Source organism: Eubalaena glacialis, chromosome 4, assembly GCF_028564815.1.
Source record: "Eubalaena glacialis isolate mEubGla1 chromosome 4, mEubGla1.1.hap2.+ XY, whole genome shotgun sequence".
Taxonomy (NCBI): Eukaryota; Metazoa; Chordata; class Mammalia; order Artiodactyla; family Balaenidae; genus Eubalaena; species Eubalaena glacialis.
The window spans coordinates 134,268,324-134,282,285 of NC_083719.1; the positions used below are offsets into that span (position 1 = coordinate 134,268,324).

The window sequence follows — 13,962 nt, forward strand, 5'->3', positions numbered from 1 at the left end:
GGACCTTTGGCCCAGGTGTCTGGTACAACTATCCCTCCCAATTCCTTTATGGCCCTTATCATTTTTATACATGTCTAAAAAGTTCTCTTGTATATGGATTTTCAAAACAACTTTACTGAGGTATAATTTACATATCACAGAATCCACCTATTTCAGGTGTACAGCTCAATATTTTTTAGTAAATTTACCAAGGTGTAAAGTGATCACCATAATCCAATTTTAGACTATTTTCATCACACCAACAAGATCCCTTATGTCCATTTACTATCATTGCCCATTTTCACCCCCAGACCTGGGCAATCACTAATCCACTTTCTGTCTCCACAGATTTGCCTTTTCCAGACATATTCTATAAATGAAATTATACAATATGTGGTCTTTTGTTATTTCTTTCATTTAGCATGTTTCTGAGATTCATCTGTCTTGTAGCCTGTATCAGTCTGCCATTCCTTTTTATTGCTGACTAGTATTCCATTGTGTGGATATATTAATGCATTTATTGGAAGACGTCTCCCACTCATTTTGGAAGTAAATGGGTGTAAATGAAATACATGTAGATAGATGTGCTTACTTTCAAAATTTCCTTCCCCATCACTGGGGGTTTTTGGGTTTTGTGAAGGATGCCATAAACAGGTTGCAAGCTTTAGGCTGCAAAGGTCCCAAATAATCTTCAGGATTTTGTCCAACTCAGAGATCCTGAAATTCTATAAATGGGCCTTGATCCTTGGGCTCCTTAAGGCTAGAGCTACATCTAACTTTCATGGCACAGTATCTTTCATCTCACACACACATAGCAGGAAAAGGGTTTTCCTTAAAGCGAAGTATTGGAAGGCGTAGGTACAAGGAATTCTTTGACTGGCCTACCCTAGAGAATACTGAGACAGCAACTTAAAAAAAAAAAATTGCAGGTAAACCTAGGTCACGTGAGCAGGAGATGCCATCTTAATCCGAAAGTGGCAGGTACTGCCCCAGGTAAATATAACAATCATAGCACCAATGCTTATCAAGTGCTTTCTATGTATTAAGCACTGAGGCCTAGAGAAGTTCAGTAACTTGCCAAAGTCTCAGCAGGAAGCTGGCAGAGCCAGGATTAAGACCTGGATTATTAGACCTCAGAGTCTACTCATGACACTACACTGCTGAAGTGCTACCATATTTACACATCCAGAGAATCAACTTGCCCCCAAGAAACTGTGATGTAAATGGGCTCCAGAGTCAGCAGAGTGTCAGTTGATTTCAATGGAAACTTTGATTTTCCTGTTTTGTGCCAGGTCAATCATTACAGAAAATAAAGGGTTTGGATTTCAATTTGAACTTGCTTCACTAGGGAGCTTTTTGAGGACTTAAACTTGGCTTTTTTCACAGTTAAGGAAAAACATTTTTGATTCGGTTCATGATTCAGCTGATTAGTGCAGTACATTCCAGTTTTAGTTCCATAATAGTTCAGTTCAAGTAGGTGGGTCAGCAAGCCTCAGAGAAGTGAGTTTGCCTTCCCTAACCCCAGCCAGGAGTGACTAACCTCAGCTGCAGATGAGAGAACCGAGACTGCTTCACAGAGCAGACCAGCTGGCAAGGCTGGGGGCCTTCCAGCAAGGATGTGGTTTGCTAACGCCTCTCTTCTCCTTCCACTTTTCACCAGCACCCCTGGTTCTATCACCCAGACCAGCTGCAGAATCCACATAGGGAGACCCAGCCAAGTCTCCCACCTGCAGCATCTCCAGAACAATAGATGTCACATGGGGGATAACAGGGTCTACCCCCAGCGAAACAAGCTCTTCTTGTTTTCCCAGATGCTGAGTGTTTGGGTTGTGGGATCATTTAGATGTTATTGTTGAGTGAATTGAAGGCTAGAGAGAGGACTGGACTGTGTCCCTGGAGTCCTTCCTTCCAGGAAATGCCAGTGTTTGACTTTCACCAGGCACCAAACACTGACCAGCGTTTCCAGAGTCATCTACGGCAAAAACACAGGGCATAGACCTGCCCATCCAATGACTTCAGAACACTACCAAATTTGCTTGTAAATCCCTAAAAATATTTGTTCTCTTCCTTATCCTCTAATATTTAAAAAAAAAAAAAAAAAATTCCCCCTTGAGACCTAGGATCCAGGAATCCCTAGCAGGCCCAGAGTTAAGGTTCAGAAGATTTGTGAGTGCCCTGAAATTGTACAATAAATGTGATCAGATTCTCAGAGACCTGCGGTTCCAAACATTAAAATCTACTTTTTAAAACTATTTACTACTCGCCTATCAAGAGGCCACGGTCATTCTAGGTTACCTCTTCTGCATTTTGCACTCTGTCATATAAAGAAAGTATTTCCAAGTCCCAGACCAGCCTATTCTAGTAAAATTCAAGAATCTGGGTATCTCCTAAGAGCTTGTTTAAAAGAGCCTGACCTAGGAAAGTTAACCAACTGCACGGCTTTTCTAAGAGACAAAACCAAATGATTTTAGAACTGCTTTACAGATGGAGATTATACAGATTGACCCCAAACAACCCACTCCTCAACTTTTAAGGCAGGGATGAGGGGAAGGGGGTCAGAGGACAGCACTCTGGGTCCCCACCCCTGCTTCAGCTTACAGGAGTCTGTTTCCATTGGACTTTTACATTAGACATTGGAAAAAGGATTCCATCAGAAAAACAAAAACAATCCAAAGCTATTGATTTAAATCAACCCCTCATTTTGTAAATTAAAAAACAAAACAAAACAGCAACCCAAACAAGACAAGTTACTTGGCTAGGTCCATGCAGTTGATGGTCTCGTCGTGACCACTGAGCTTCGGCTGCATCGCTACTGCCTCCCAGAAGCTGGTGGGGCGGCCAGTCGAGCAAGAGGCAAGTCAGGTGTGAGCTCCTGTCCTGCAGCTCCTCTAAGGTGCTGGCACCTTTCCCACAAGGACACACCTGGTCTCACCTTATCAACGTAATTGGCGATCTCCATGAGCTTGTGTTTGGTGGCGTCCTGGTCTCGTCGATTCTTCTGAAACTAAATGGGGCAAGCAGAACTAGGTGAGACCCCAGAACCCTTCCCAGGACCCCTCGTGTGCCCCATTACTGGTCTTTGAATTCCTTTTCATTTCCTTCCGTCTTCTATGACGACTATCTCCCTGACACATAGTGTCAGCTTGGGAGGGCAGAACCTCCCTTGGTACCTCCAACTACTAGCTCAGTTCCGGCCACACAGTAGGCATGTAACAGTTGTGCAGTGAACTGAACTGTCTTCCTCCAGCCTGTGAAGTCAACCTTGTTCTCCTGTCCTCCTAATTACAAGTCCTCCTGCAAACTTCCACTGGGGCTTAGAAGAGGGACCAATCCATTCCTTGCCTCGGTCATCACCCCAGCATGGAGCCACCACCACAGGGATCTATCTCACAAGGCCTCCGTGCACATGATCAGTCAACATGGTCAAATCGTTGCTGAACACCTGCGGTGTGCAAGGCACTGCACTTGGTGCTGCGCAGGATACGAAGTGTGTGGTCCTGGTCCTAGCCTTGAAGGAGCTTCAGTTAAAACACAGAGAGGACCACAAATAACAACAATGGCAGATGCTATATTTAAGGAGTATGAAATAGAAACGGGCTGAGAAAACCTGCACAGAAATAACTGCAACAGGAGGCCGTGTGAATGACACAAAATGAGTGCTGGCAATGAGGATCATAAAACCTTGGCAAATAGGCTTCATCTGGCACGCTACTCAGATCAACTAGCAATGCCTTCCTACAGTGAGAAGAATTCTAAGACTGCAAGGGGCTCGGCAGGAAAAAGTGCTGTGCTCCATTAGAAATATCTGCCGTGGGTAGCAGGAGGAGCACATTTCGGTAGGTAGCCTCACTTTATCATGCCTGCTTCAAAAGGGTACATCACTGTCAGCTGCAATGATGAAGGAACGCTTCACAGCATAAAGATACAATTTGCTACACCTGCAACCTAAATTTGAAAACGATGGGTATGTCCTATACGCTGCCATTGTTACACAGAACCTGGGTACCTATCTGATTTACCTTGTGTACACACGATATATGTTACTTCAGTCCAAACCTTCACGTCCTTCCTCCACTGCATCCCACAAGAATATACAAGAAAGAAATGAAAAGAACAGCCAAGTAAAACACCCTGGGATATTTGTCCAGATGGGGGTGTGTCTCAGCCACGATAGGGGGAGAAACGCACCATTTCCTATTCTCCCACTACTTCTGGACCTTCCTGGGCCTCCTGGGAACCGTGACTCATCAGAACTGCAATCGTCTCACTTTCACCATTGCTTTCTACAGAGTCAAATTCAATGTAAGATCCTGGGACTTAGACCTTTCCAAGGTGTTAATCCTGAAGTTTCTCTTTACTGAGTCATCCCATTTCTAAACTCGTCTCATGGCACAGAAAGTGTTGCAGCATTTAGGGAGTATTTATTAGAACATCAGAGTCAGATTTCATTGTCTTTCAAATATATTAATCCTATCTTCAAACAGCTGCCGGATAATACCACCACAGTTTTAAGGAATGTATCATGCTATCCTGAAGAGCCTCAGGCAAGAGTCAGCAAACTTTCTGCAAATGGCCAGACTGTAAATATTTTAGGCTTTGCAGCCATAAAGTCTCTACCACAACTACTCAACTCTGCCACTGTAGCTCAGAAGCAGCCATGGACAACACATGCAGCGGTAGGCATGGATACGTTCCAGTAAAACTTTATTTATAAAAACCTGAAGTGGGCTGGATTTGACCATGGGCTATAGTTTACAGACCTCTGATGTAAAGAAAAGAGTATCTCCCCCTTACACTTTCTGGGCTGACACAAGCCTTAAAACACGGTGCATCACCTGGTCTTTCCCAACTGCCCCACATTCTGTCTGTATCTTGAAAAGTCCTTGGCATACCTGTTCTCACAGCTACCCTGTCTCCTCCTCCAAATCCCATCTTGCTCTTCCCCCACCTGGATCTCCCATCTCATCTGAGGAATGAATAAACTGAGAACCACCCCAGGTGCTCCCACCTAGGCCCAGGGAGCTGCATGGTCATTTTTACTGCTAAAATCCCTCTCTCCAGGCAGCCACCCCATCCATGTCTCTGCTCCCTGTGCTAAGTCCAGAGCCCAGAGGAGAAGCCTGGCCTGTCTCAGCACCAGGTTATACATCACAGATAAGGCGGCCCTCCTCTTCCCTGTCTGCCCGTCCTCTCAGATTAATTAATTGTCAGGAATACATTTCTGCCCGCGGAGGATGAGAGGCCACTTGGAGACGGAGTGGGGGAAGAGGTGGTGAGGGGGGCAGGGATTTGTGAGCCTGTGAGCCCAGCCTGGCCTATTACTCCCCCGCCCACCCCTGCCCAGGACCTGAGCAGTGAGCACATTCCCCATCCACTATCCACTGAGCTGCATGAATCACGGCCTGTGGGCAACACCTATGGGGCGTCTGCTGGAGACGCTCCCTCTAGAACAGGAAGATGGCTCTAGGCACAGCACAGTTCTGGAGGCACCTTGGGCACACACTTTTCCTCTTGGGGGTTTGCTGTGACCCTGGAGGTCAGGAGACTGAAGATGTCCGATCCCCACCCCGCCCCCGCTTCTCCAGCTTTCAGACTCACACCCAGTGGGTTTTAAATCCCCACACCAGGAGTCCTCGGGTGGGAGTGCAAGGCCGAGGGGGAGCCTCACCCCACCTTTCCATTAGAGCAGCTGTGTTTCTATGTGCTTAACTCTCGGGGTCCCAGGAGCTTTCATCTGAACAAAGGATTCTGCGGCAAAAAAAAAAAAAGGTTCGAGACCACTGTATTAGAGGATCTCAAATGCAAAGCTTAGAGATGTCCCAGAGCCGGGGAAGCTCAGCTCTCTTCCAGCAACCCTCCCACTATGGCAGTTCTGTTAGGCAGGGGCCAGCACCATTAGCATCTCCCATGACTGCGCAGCTGCGGCTTTTAAATCACTTAGGATTTTGCTCCCCACACCACTCCCCCATCCTACACACACACCAGTCTTTGGAAAGGAAAACAAAAGAAAAAAAAAGAAAGAAAGAAAGGCTGCTGGAAAAACCAATACCGACATCAATTAAAAAGCAAAACTCCTCTCAAAGCAGAACAAGATGTTTCCTCGGGGCTTCCCTGGTGGCGCAGTGGTTAAGAATCTGCCTGCCAATGCAGGGGACACGGGTTCGAGCCCTGGTCAGGGAAGATCCCACATGCCGCGGAGCAACTAAGCCCGTGCGCCACAACTACTGAGCCTGTGCTCTAGAGCCCGTGAGCCACAACTACTGAGCCTGCCCGCCACAACTACTGAAGCCTGCACGCCTAGAGCCCGGGCTCCACAACAAGAGAAGCCACCGCAATGAGAAGCCCGCGCACCACAACGAAGACCCAACGCAGCCATAAATAAATAAATAAATAAAATAAAATTGAAAAATATATATATTAAAAAAAAAAAAAAAGATGTTTCCTCGGCCTGGGAGGGCCCTTCACCTCCGCGTCTCTGCCCAGTTCACGACTCCGTGTCCTTGCAGACACTCAAGGGCCACCTCCTCCTGCCACTGACACTGGAAGGCAGCTCTTCCAGCGTGAAGTCTAGTATTCTTCCCCGTTCCCTGCACTGCCTCCAGGATCTGTGCTGTGGGACTGCTCCTCTGGGGGAGCTGCTAACTAACCCATTTGGATGGTATGTGACAGACGGGAACTGTGATGAGTTGTGTCTGAAAGGGAGCCCCAGGCGAGGTGCAGTGTTAGACCGTGGGGAGTGCTCAGCTCATCTGACCTTCCATGCCCAGAAGATATGTCAGTTATGTGGCTGAGCCACTACGTAAAGTGAGAATGAGGTAAAATACGGCTAATTTAGGCAAATATGGGCCGTAGGGCCCGAATCCATTCTTTAGGAGTCAGCTTCAACACCACTGCCTTGGGGAGCTTTCCCCAATTCGTTATCTGCACTCTAATCCTCTACAATGAACCACCCTAGCAGTCATCACACTTGGAACTAGAGAGTTTTTGTGCTGCTACTGGAAACCCTGTGAGGTGAGGGGCAGGTCTACCTCTATTCTCCCAAAGAATAAGCACCAAAACCTAAGGGTCTTCAGACCCAGTCTAAGAAATGTTAACCCAAATAACATTCTTTATCCTGATGTTCTGATTAATGTACTGAGCTGGAAGAGACTTCTCCTTGCTTTTTTTCCCAACTATGTTTAAAATAGCAAAAAGAGCCCTTGGTCAGATTTAAGGTCAAAATCACATGACAAACCGGAAAAAGAGGAATGCTTTAGTATTTCCCCAAAGTAGTTTGAAGGCTGGAATGGAAGCTGTCAAGAGAGCGATTTTTCTGCTAAAACCCATTGCCTCCCCCTTACCTCAGCATAATCAGCCACAAGGTAAAGCTCCACGTACTTCATGGAGTGTAAATCTTCCCTTTTCATCTAAGAAAGAGACATAAGCAGATCAGAGCTATAGAAGTGGTGGACTTGACCTCATTTCAAAAAACTGCTCAGAAATGGTGCAGTTAATAAGCAGCGGCCCTCCTTACTAAATTTGTACCTGGGATCTAGAGACAACCCCAGCTATGGTCGCTTCATCATCACCCTCACTACACCTTCCGCCCGCCATCTTGGTTATCATGGGAGGCTGCTCTGGGACACTGGGTCCAGTCCTTTAGTCTCCAGAAATAATGAGCTGGCTGCCTAGTGCAGACAGAACAGAGGCTGACATACCGTGAGGGAACATGCTGACAATCAAGTTCCCAAAAGACATTTAAACCACATACCTCTATTTTCACTATAAATAAATACAAGCATTTTGTGCACGTGGTTAAGTGGCCATTCCAAAAAGGGAGGCGTGTATTTTTTTCTCACATTTTAAAGTTTCTGAAATCAGCACCTTATTTTAGAGGTAGTAATGTTTTCCCCCAAAGCACTTATTCTGTCGAATAAGAAACAAGGGTTTCTCACACTCAACAATGACTTAGACTAAGAGGAAAAAGCTATTTCCTCCTTCTTAGCCATCTCCCTTTAATTTAGAAATACTCCTGGATCCAAGGTAAGGGTCCTCAGAATGGACAAGCCTATCCCCAGGCTGACTCCTGCACTAAGAAAAACTCACCCTGCGAGGTCGCTTCTTGGTCTGGTTTGTAAACTGAAGGACCCAGTCCCTGGCGGTGGGCTTGGAGTGCTCGAACCCACAGTTCCCGGGGGGAAGCTTGAGATGTTCGGATCTGTAAATAAGGTGGTGGCCCTCGCTGTCAGGGAGGGGCTCGATGATGTAGCTGAGGTTACTGCTCACCATAATCAGTCCTCTGTTGACGGGAGAAATAGAATCTCTGGTCAAAGATTATGGTCCTGGAAAAGTCCCCTGCTCAGGCCTCAGTTTCCCCATATACGAAATTTCACAGTTGGTTTTGATCATTGCTTCTTAATCTTATTATGGGGTCATGCACTCCTTGGTGAGAATCTGATGCAAACTCAGACTTCCTCTCCAGAGAAATGCACATGTATGTGAGATGTGGTGCACGGTTTCAGGGTACAAAAGCTTATCACAGAGAAGCTTGAAGGTTCTAAAAGGGCTGGACCAGGGACAGTTCATACTCATAAAGGATGGTAGGAACAGGATTCCAAAAAGCCTCCCAAACCCAAACATAGCATACAACAAATAACAGGTCAAAACTTTATAGACTGAGAAAAAGACGGTCTGGTGACTGGAGAAAGAATGCTGGCCTGAGGATGAGGAGACCCAAGTTCTAATCTTAGCTCCAACATTAAATTGTCAAATGCTCTTCAACAAACCTCTTCAATCACTCCAAGCCTCAGTTTCCCCCAGTGTAAATGCAAATGATAATTTTCTAACTTCACAGGACTCTTGGGACGATTAAATGGAGAGACAAGTGTCTTTGCTCTTGGAAACCAAAGCTAGAGACATCACTGATGGCATGCCTACCAGCCCCAATTTCCCTGTGTCAGCAAGGCAGCTCTGCGGTGAGGTGACACCCACAACCAAGCATGTGTGACTACTCTTTTCTCTGGGTTACAGATACTAGCCTTGAACTCAGAATAAAGATGTGTGTTCATTCATTATATTTTTTCACTCATTGAACCCTTACTCTGTATTAGATGTAATCTAGACATAATCCCTGTCCTTGTGTAATTCACATTCCATTGGAGGACAGACATTCATTCCACAAATATTTCCTGAGCTGCTGCTATGTGCCAGGCATCGTGCTAGTTGCTGAGGATGGAGTAGTGAACAGGACAGACAAGATGCCTGCCCTCATGGAGCTTAGAGTCTGAACATGGGAATAAATCACTACAGTATGTTAACAGAGAAGGCAAAAAGCTTTCATCACCCTTAACACTGATGTTGGATGCTGCTGCCTGGGGTGCTGCATCAGTGAGGCTTCTGGGCGCTTTATCTGGACTCGGTGAGAAAGAGTGCACAGCTTATTATCAATCATTATCACCAATAATCAATGGAAGGGACAGCAGAGGCCCCCGCAGCAGGTATTTGCCATCCTTGACACCGTGAGATGAAAACTAGAGCAAGGGAATGTTATCAGGGCCCTGGGGAAGGAAGATCCCAGCAATGTACCCCAGGGACCCCACAGCATTTTGTGTGCTCCAAAACCTCAGACTCTATCCATCCAGAAATTTCAAAAGGTAAAGTGTAGCCAAGTCAGTCTTTGTCACTCCAAACTGGCAGGACCTCTCTTCAGCTGTCTCGGCTTCCACCCCTGCCCCTAACGCCTCCGGATCCCCACCCAGGTTTTGCCCTTTGGGAAGAGCCTGCGACGGTCTCAGGAGAGACAGCGCCAGGCCCTGATCAGCAGCAGTCCTTCCTGGAATCCATCCCTGGTTGACCTCATTCCGGTGCCAGGGAGCCTGACGACTTCCCGGCTACCTCACCCAGGCTGACGCAGCAATCCCAGACCAGCCCCCCCGGCGGGACACCCAGTGGGCTGCCTGTGCAGCTGGGGGTGAGAGTGGAGCAAACAGCAAGGGTCACATCCGCTCCTGAGTCCAGACGGGAAAGGGCAGAGGGCAGAGCTGCTGTGGGCATCCTGTTCCCAAGCTATCTTCTCATCTTGGCTGACCAAGGCCCCTCCCCATCACCTCAGTTTCCCCCAATGGCTACAAACACTGGAAGCAGAGGGCTTCACCACAAACCAGCCGATGGCTTTGTGTGCACTGGGCTGTGGCTGTGGAGACAACACCCAGTGGGTGGAAAGTTCCAGTGCAGCTGACCAGGCATCACCTGAATAAGCCTCTGGGCCAAATAGGACAGAGACGACACAGAAGTTTGGTGCACAGTGAACAACAATCATGGTGGTTATAAATTACTGAGTCTTTGCTATGGACCAGGCACTGTGCTGAGTATTTCGTTATTCACACCAACTTCCATCATCCTTACAAATATTATCCTCATTTTACAAACGAGAAAACTAAGGCTCAGCGAGGTTAATCAACTGACCAAAGTCACACAGGCAGTAAAAACCTAAGCAGTCTGGTTCTAGGTCCCAAGACCTTAACCATGACCTCACGCTGCCTCTGTCACCAGAGCCCTGTAGAGTAGCTATAAGTGACGAGAATCAGCAACTCTCCTCTGAGGCGTGATTGGCCATTACCCAACTGGCCTGTCTGAAGTAAGACACCAGCTGGGAGAGGCAGTCAGTCTACTTTTCATTTTTAGACACCATTTTTTGAGAGTTAACTATATGCCAGGCACTGTGCTTATAATCGTCATTCTTATTTCATTCTTACATCAATGCTGTAACGCACCATCATGGGTCTCATTTTATAGATAAGGAAACTGAGCCCCAGAGAGATTAAATAACAAGCTCTCATGGGTATTCTGGGGCCAAAGATTTAAGGTCCAGCAGACTCTGGACCCCAGGCCCTTAACCTCTATGCTATCTGCCTCTATCAGTGAGTTCCAAACCTAGGGGTCAGAGATCTTAGCATCAAATCTCCCAGATCTATCCATTAGAATATTCTACAGGGTGTATTAAAAATGGCGATGTCCAGGCCCCACCTAGGAGACGCAGATTCTGTAGGCCTGAGCAAGTGAACAAGTCCCATAGTAATCCCCTGCACAGCCACACTCAGGAACCTCGACCTGGAGCCCAGCCTCTGGCAGGGGCCTGTCTTTTCACAGAGCTCTAAGCAATTCTGTTCCAGGGAGTGGGCAGATCATAACTGGAGAAACACAAGCTCAGAAGGACATTGAAGGTCCTCCCAGCAATAGGACTCTGCGGCCACTCCCCTCCCCTCCCCCTGCTGTGGCTGCTGGTAACGCGCCTGTGTCACAGTTGCCACCTTCCCGACTGCCTGGGGATGGAGGAGAGGCTGGCACAAGCCCTAGCATGTCACAGCGAAGCCCAGCTTTGAGAGTGGGGGGATTTGTGAGAATCTACTTCCCAGGGCCCTTCCCTGTCACCAATCCCAAGCCCTGCTAGCTGCCCTCCCCTGAGCACTCACCAGTCATTTCTCCTTCTAAGTGTCTCAGTTGATCTAATTTGCTAAATGTAAGCATGGCAGAGCTTAGCTGGCGGGAGGGGGACCCATGAGGTTGGGTGGCCAGGACCTCACACGCTATTCTCGGTTCTGCTCTCCATCCTATTCCTCATTGTTGAGAGCTTGATACAAATGAAATTGTACAGAGGAACCCTGGCAGGGCAGGCCAAGCAGGCAGCAGGTTTAACCCCTGAATGGCTACAGGACTCGCTCAAATGCATCCTTCCAGGAACTAGGCAAGAACTGCTTCTTAGGAATTTGTCCATTCAGAGCTGAACCCAAGGGGACACACCCTACACGCTTACATCCAGAGCTGCCCTAAGAGGTAATCACTCTGTCACACTTCTTTCCTTCCCCCAAAATCTGCATGCAAGTGAGAAGGAGTTACAGGGAGCTTCAAAGGCAGCACAGAGGTGACGTGGTCACACGGGTGATGTGGTCCCTCTGCGATGGGGTGGCAAGCCACAAGTGGAGAGCATGGGCTCGGGAGTGGGACACACCTGGATTCAAATTCTGGCTCTGCTGTCTGCTAGCTTTGGGCTAAGTTACTCAACAAAGCTGCCCCTCTCACAGGGCTGCTATGATAGTTGACTGAAGTAAGAGGCAATGTTTACTAACAGTTAGGGTAATATTTTAAAAAGATAGCTAATAGTCATTGAGCATGTATTATACACAAGGCAGGGTACAAGGCATCTTATTCAGTAGCCATTCAGCACATATGTATTGAGCACCTACTGTGTGCCAGGAACAGTTCTAGGCACCGGGGATGCAGCATGATAGGAAAACAAAAAAAAGTCCCTGATCTCAAGGAAGTTGCACTCATCACCTCATGTAAATCCACCAATGATGTCACTACTGTTGCTCCCATTTTACAGGTGAGAAAACTGATGCTAGGGAACTGAAGCAACCTGTCAGGTTTTATACCAGGAACTGCCTGACTCCAGAATCTACACCTGACACAACTTGATGTTGCCCTGTGAGGGCTTACTCTATGCTTGACACAGAGGTAGCATTTCTTATCTGTTCTGCAGAAGGAAGGCCAGATATTCAAACGGGAAAGGGCCACGCCTCTCCTTGGCAAAAGGGCAGATAGGCATGGACTGGCTCCTTCTGTCCCAGGCGCCCCACCTCCTGGAAACTCTGCCCACTCTCTCTGCAGCACAGAAGTTTCGACACTGAAGAGTCCTTTTCATGGTCTTGTCTACCCTGCTTTCTCAGATAAGAGGAACCAAAGCCCAGAGAAGTAGGAACTTGCCCAAGGTCACCGAGTGAGCTACTGTTAGAGCTGGGGGCAGATCCCAGGTCTCCTGACATCCAGGCTCATTACTCACGGGCGGAGCCATGACACCACCCTCAGCCCCCAACCCAGGACTCAGCAGCCCCCTGCACCGTGGGTACCATCTAGAGAGCTGAGCTGGCCAAGGCAAAGACAAGGAGGAAATGAAATGAAATGAAACAGGGGAAGGAAAGCTCAGAGATCACACAGCCGGGAGGTATGGAGCTAGATCTGAAACTCAGGTCGCTTTACTCTAAATTGTGAGCTCCTTCTAAGTCATCACATAACATTCACACACATCCTCCTGTGCTCACTCTTAATTTCATATCCTCTCTCTCCCTCTCTCTCCCACAGAGTCTGAGTCCAGGGACCTGGGGTAAGGTATAACCACAGTGAGTATGGGCCCCAGAGTTTTGAGGACAGATCTGCTATAAGAGTGATGCATCAAATAGATGACTACAGGTGATCTACTGTATGTCTTTGAAAGACTTTCTATGTAATTAAACTTGCCAGACATTAGTACTTAAGATACTATACAGCCATTAAAAGCATGAGCTAGATCTATGTGTGCCTACGACATAATGTTAAATTGGAAAAAGAAAAAAATAAATTACAGAATGGTATGTATAACCCTATAACCAATCTCCCTTGGATTAAAAAATCATATATACACATAATTATGTATTTCAGTTATGTATACTCCCCAACAGATTACAGATGGGGAATGAGATTGATTGAAAGGGTAGGACAGGATAAAGAATTTTCACTTCTTTTAGTTTTATGCTCCAGTATTATTTGGATGTTTAGCACACTCATTAGTTACGTAATGATAATCTTCAATAAGCATTTTCTTTACAAATAAAGTGACCAATCAGGTTTAAAAAATGTTTTTACTGCAATCAATACCTCTCCTGCTGATAGACAGTGAGTTGGACACACATGTGCGCGCGCGCGCACACACACGTACACGCACGCCCAGTGTCTGCCAAACCCCACAGGTTCAGTCAAGGACACCTCAACCCAGTAATGTCTAGATTTCTTCACAAATAGTCATTGCGCCTAAAATTTATACTTTATGTTAATTTGCAAAGAATTTGTGCACGCAAGACATTGTATAGGACATTTAGATGAGTCCTTCATAGGAGACAGGCTTGGGGAGTATGGACACCAAACATCCCTAGGAAATGGTGTGCCACATCTTTTCATTGGTGTAGTTTATAA

At 46.9% G+C, this 13,962-nt stretch overlaps 1 protein-coding gene across 1 annotated transcript in view; it reads right to left on the reverse strand.

Annotated features, from left to right (window-relative positions):
• The window catches only part of ADAM19 (ADAM metallopeptidase domain 19), an 84,056-nt gene that overhangs the window by 27,724 nt on the left and 42,370 nt on the right, over positions 1–13,962 (reverse strand). The window contains exons 7-9 of the mRNA XM_061188993.1: positions 8,065–8,257; positions 7,320–7,385; positions 2,912–2,983 (exon numbers count right to left, since the gene is read on the reverse strand). Coding sequence (XP_061044976.1) covers positions 2,912–2,983; positions 7,320–7,385; positions 8,065–8,257 — 331 coding nt within the window. The remainder of the gene's footprint in view (positions 1–2,911; positions 2,984–7,319; positions 7,386–8,064; positions 8,258–13,962) is intronic.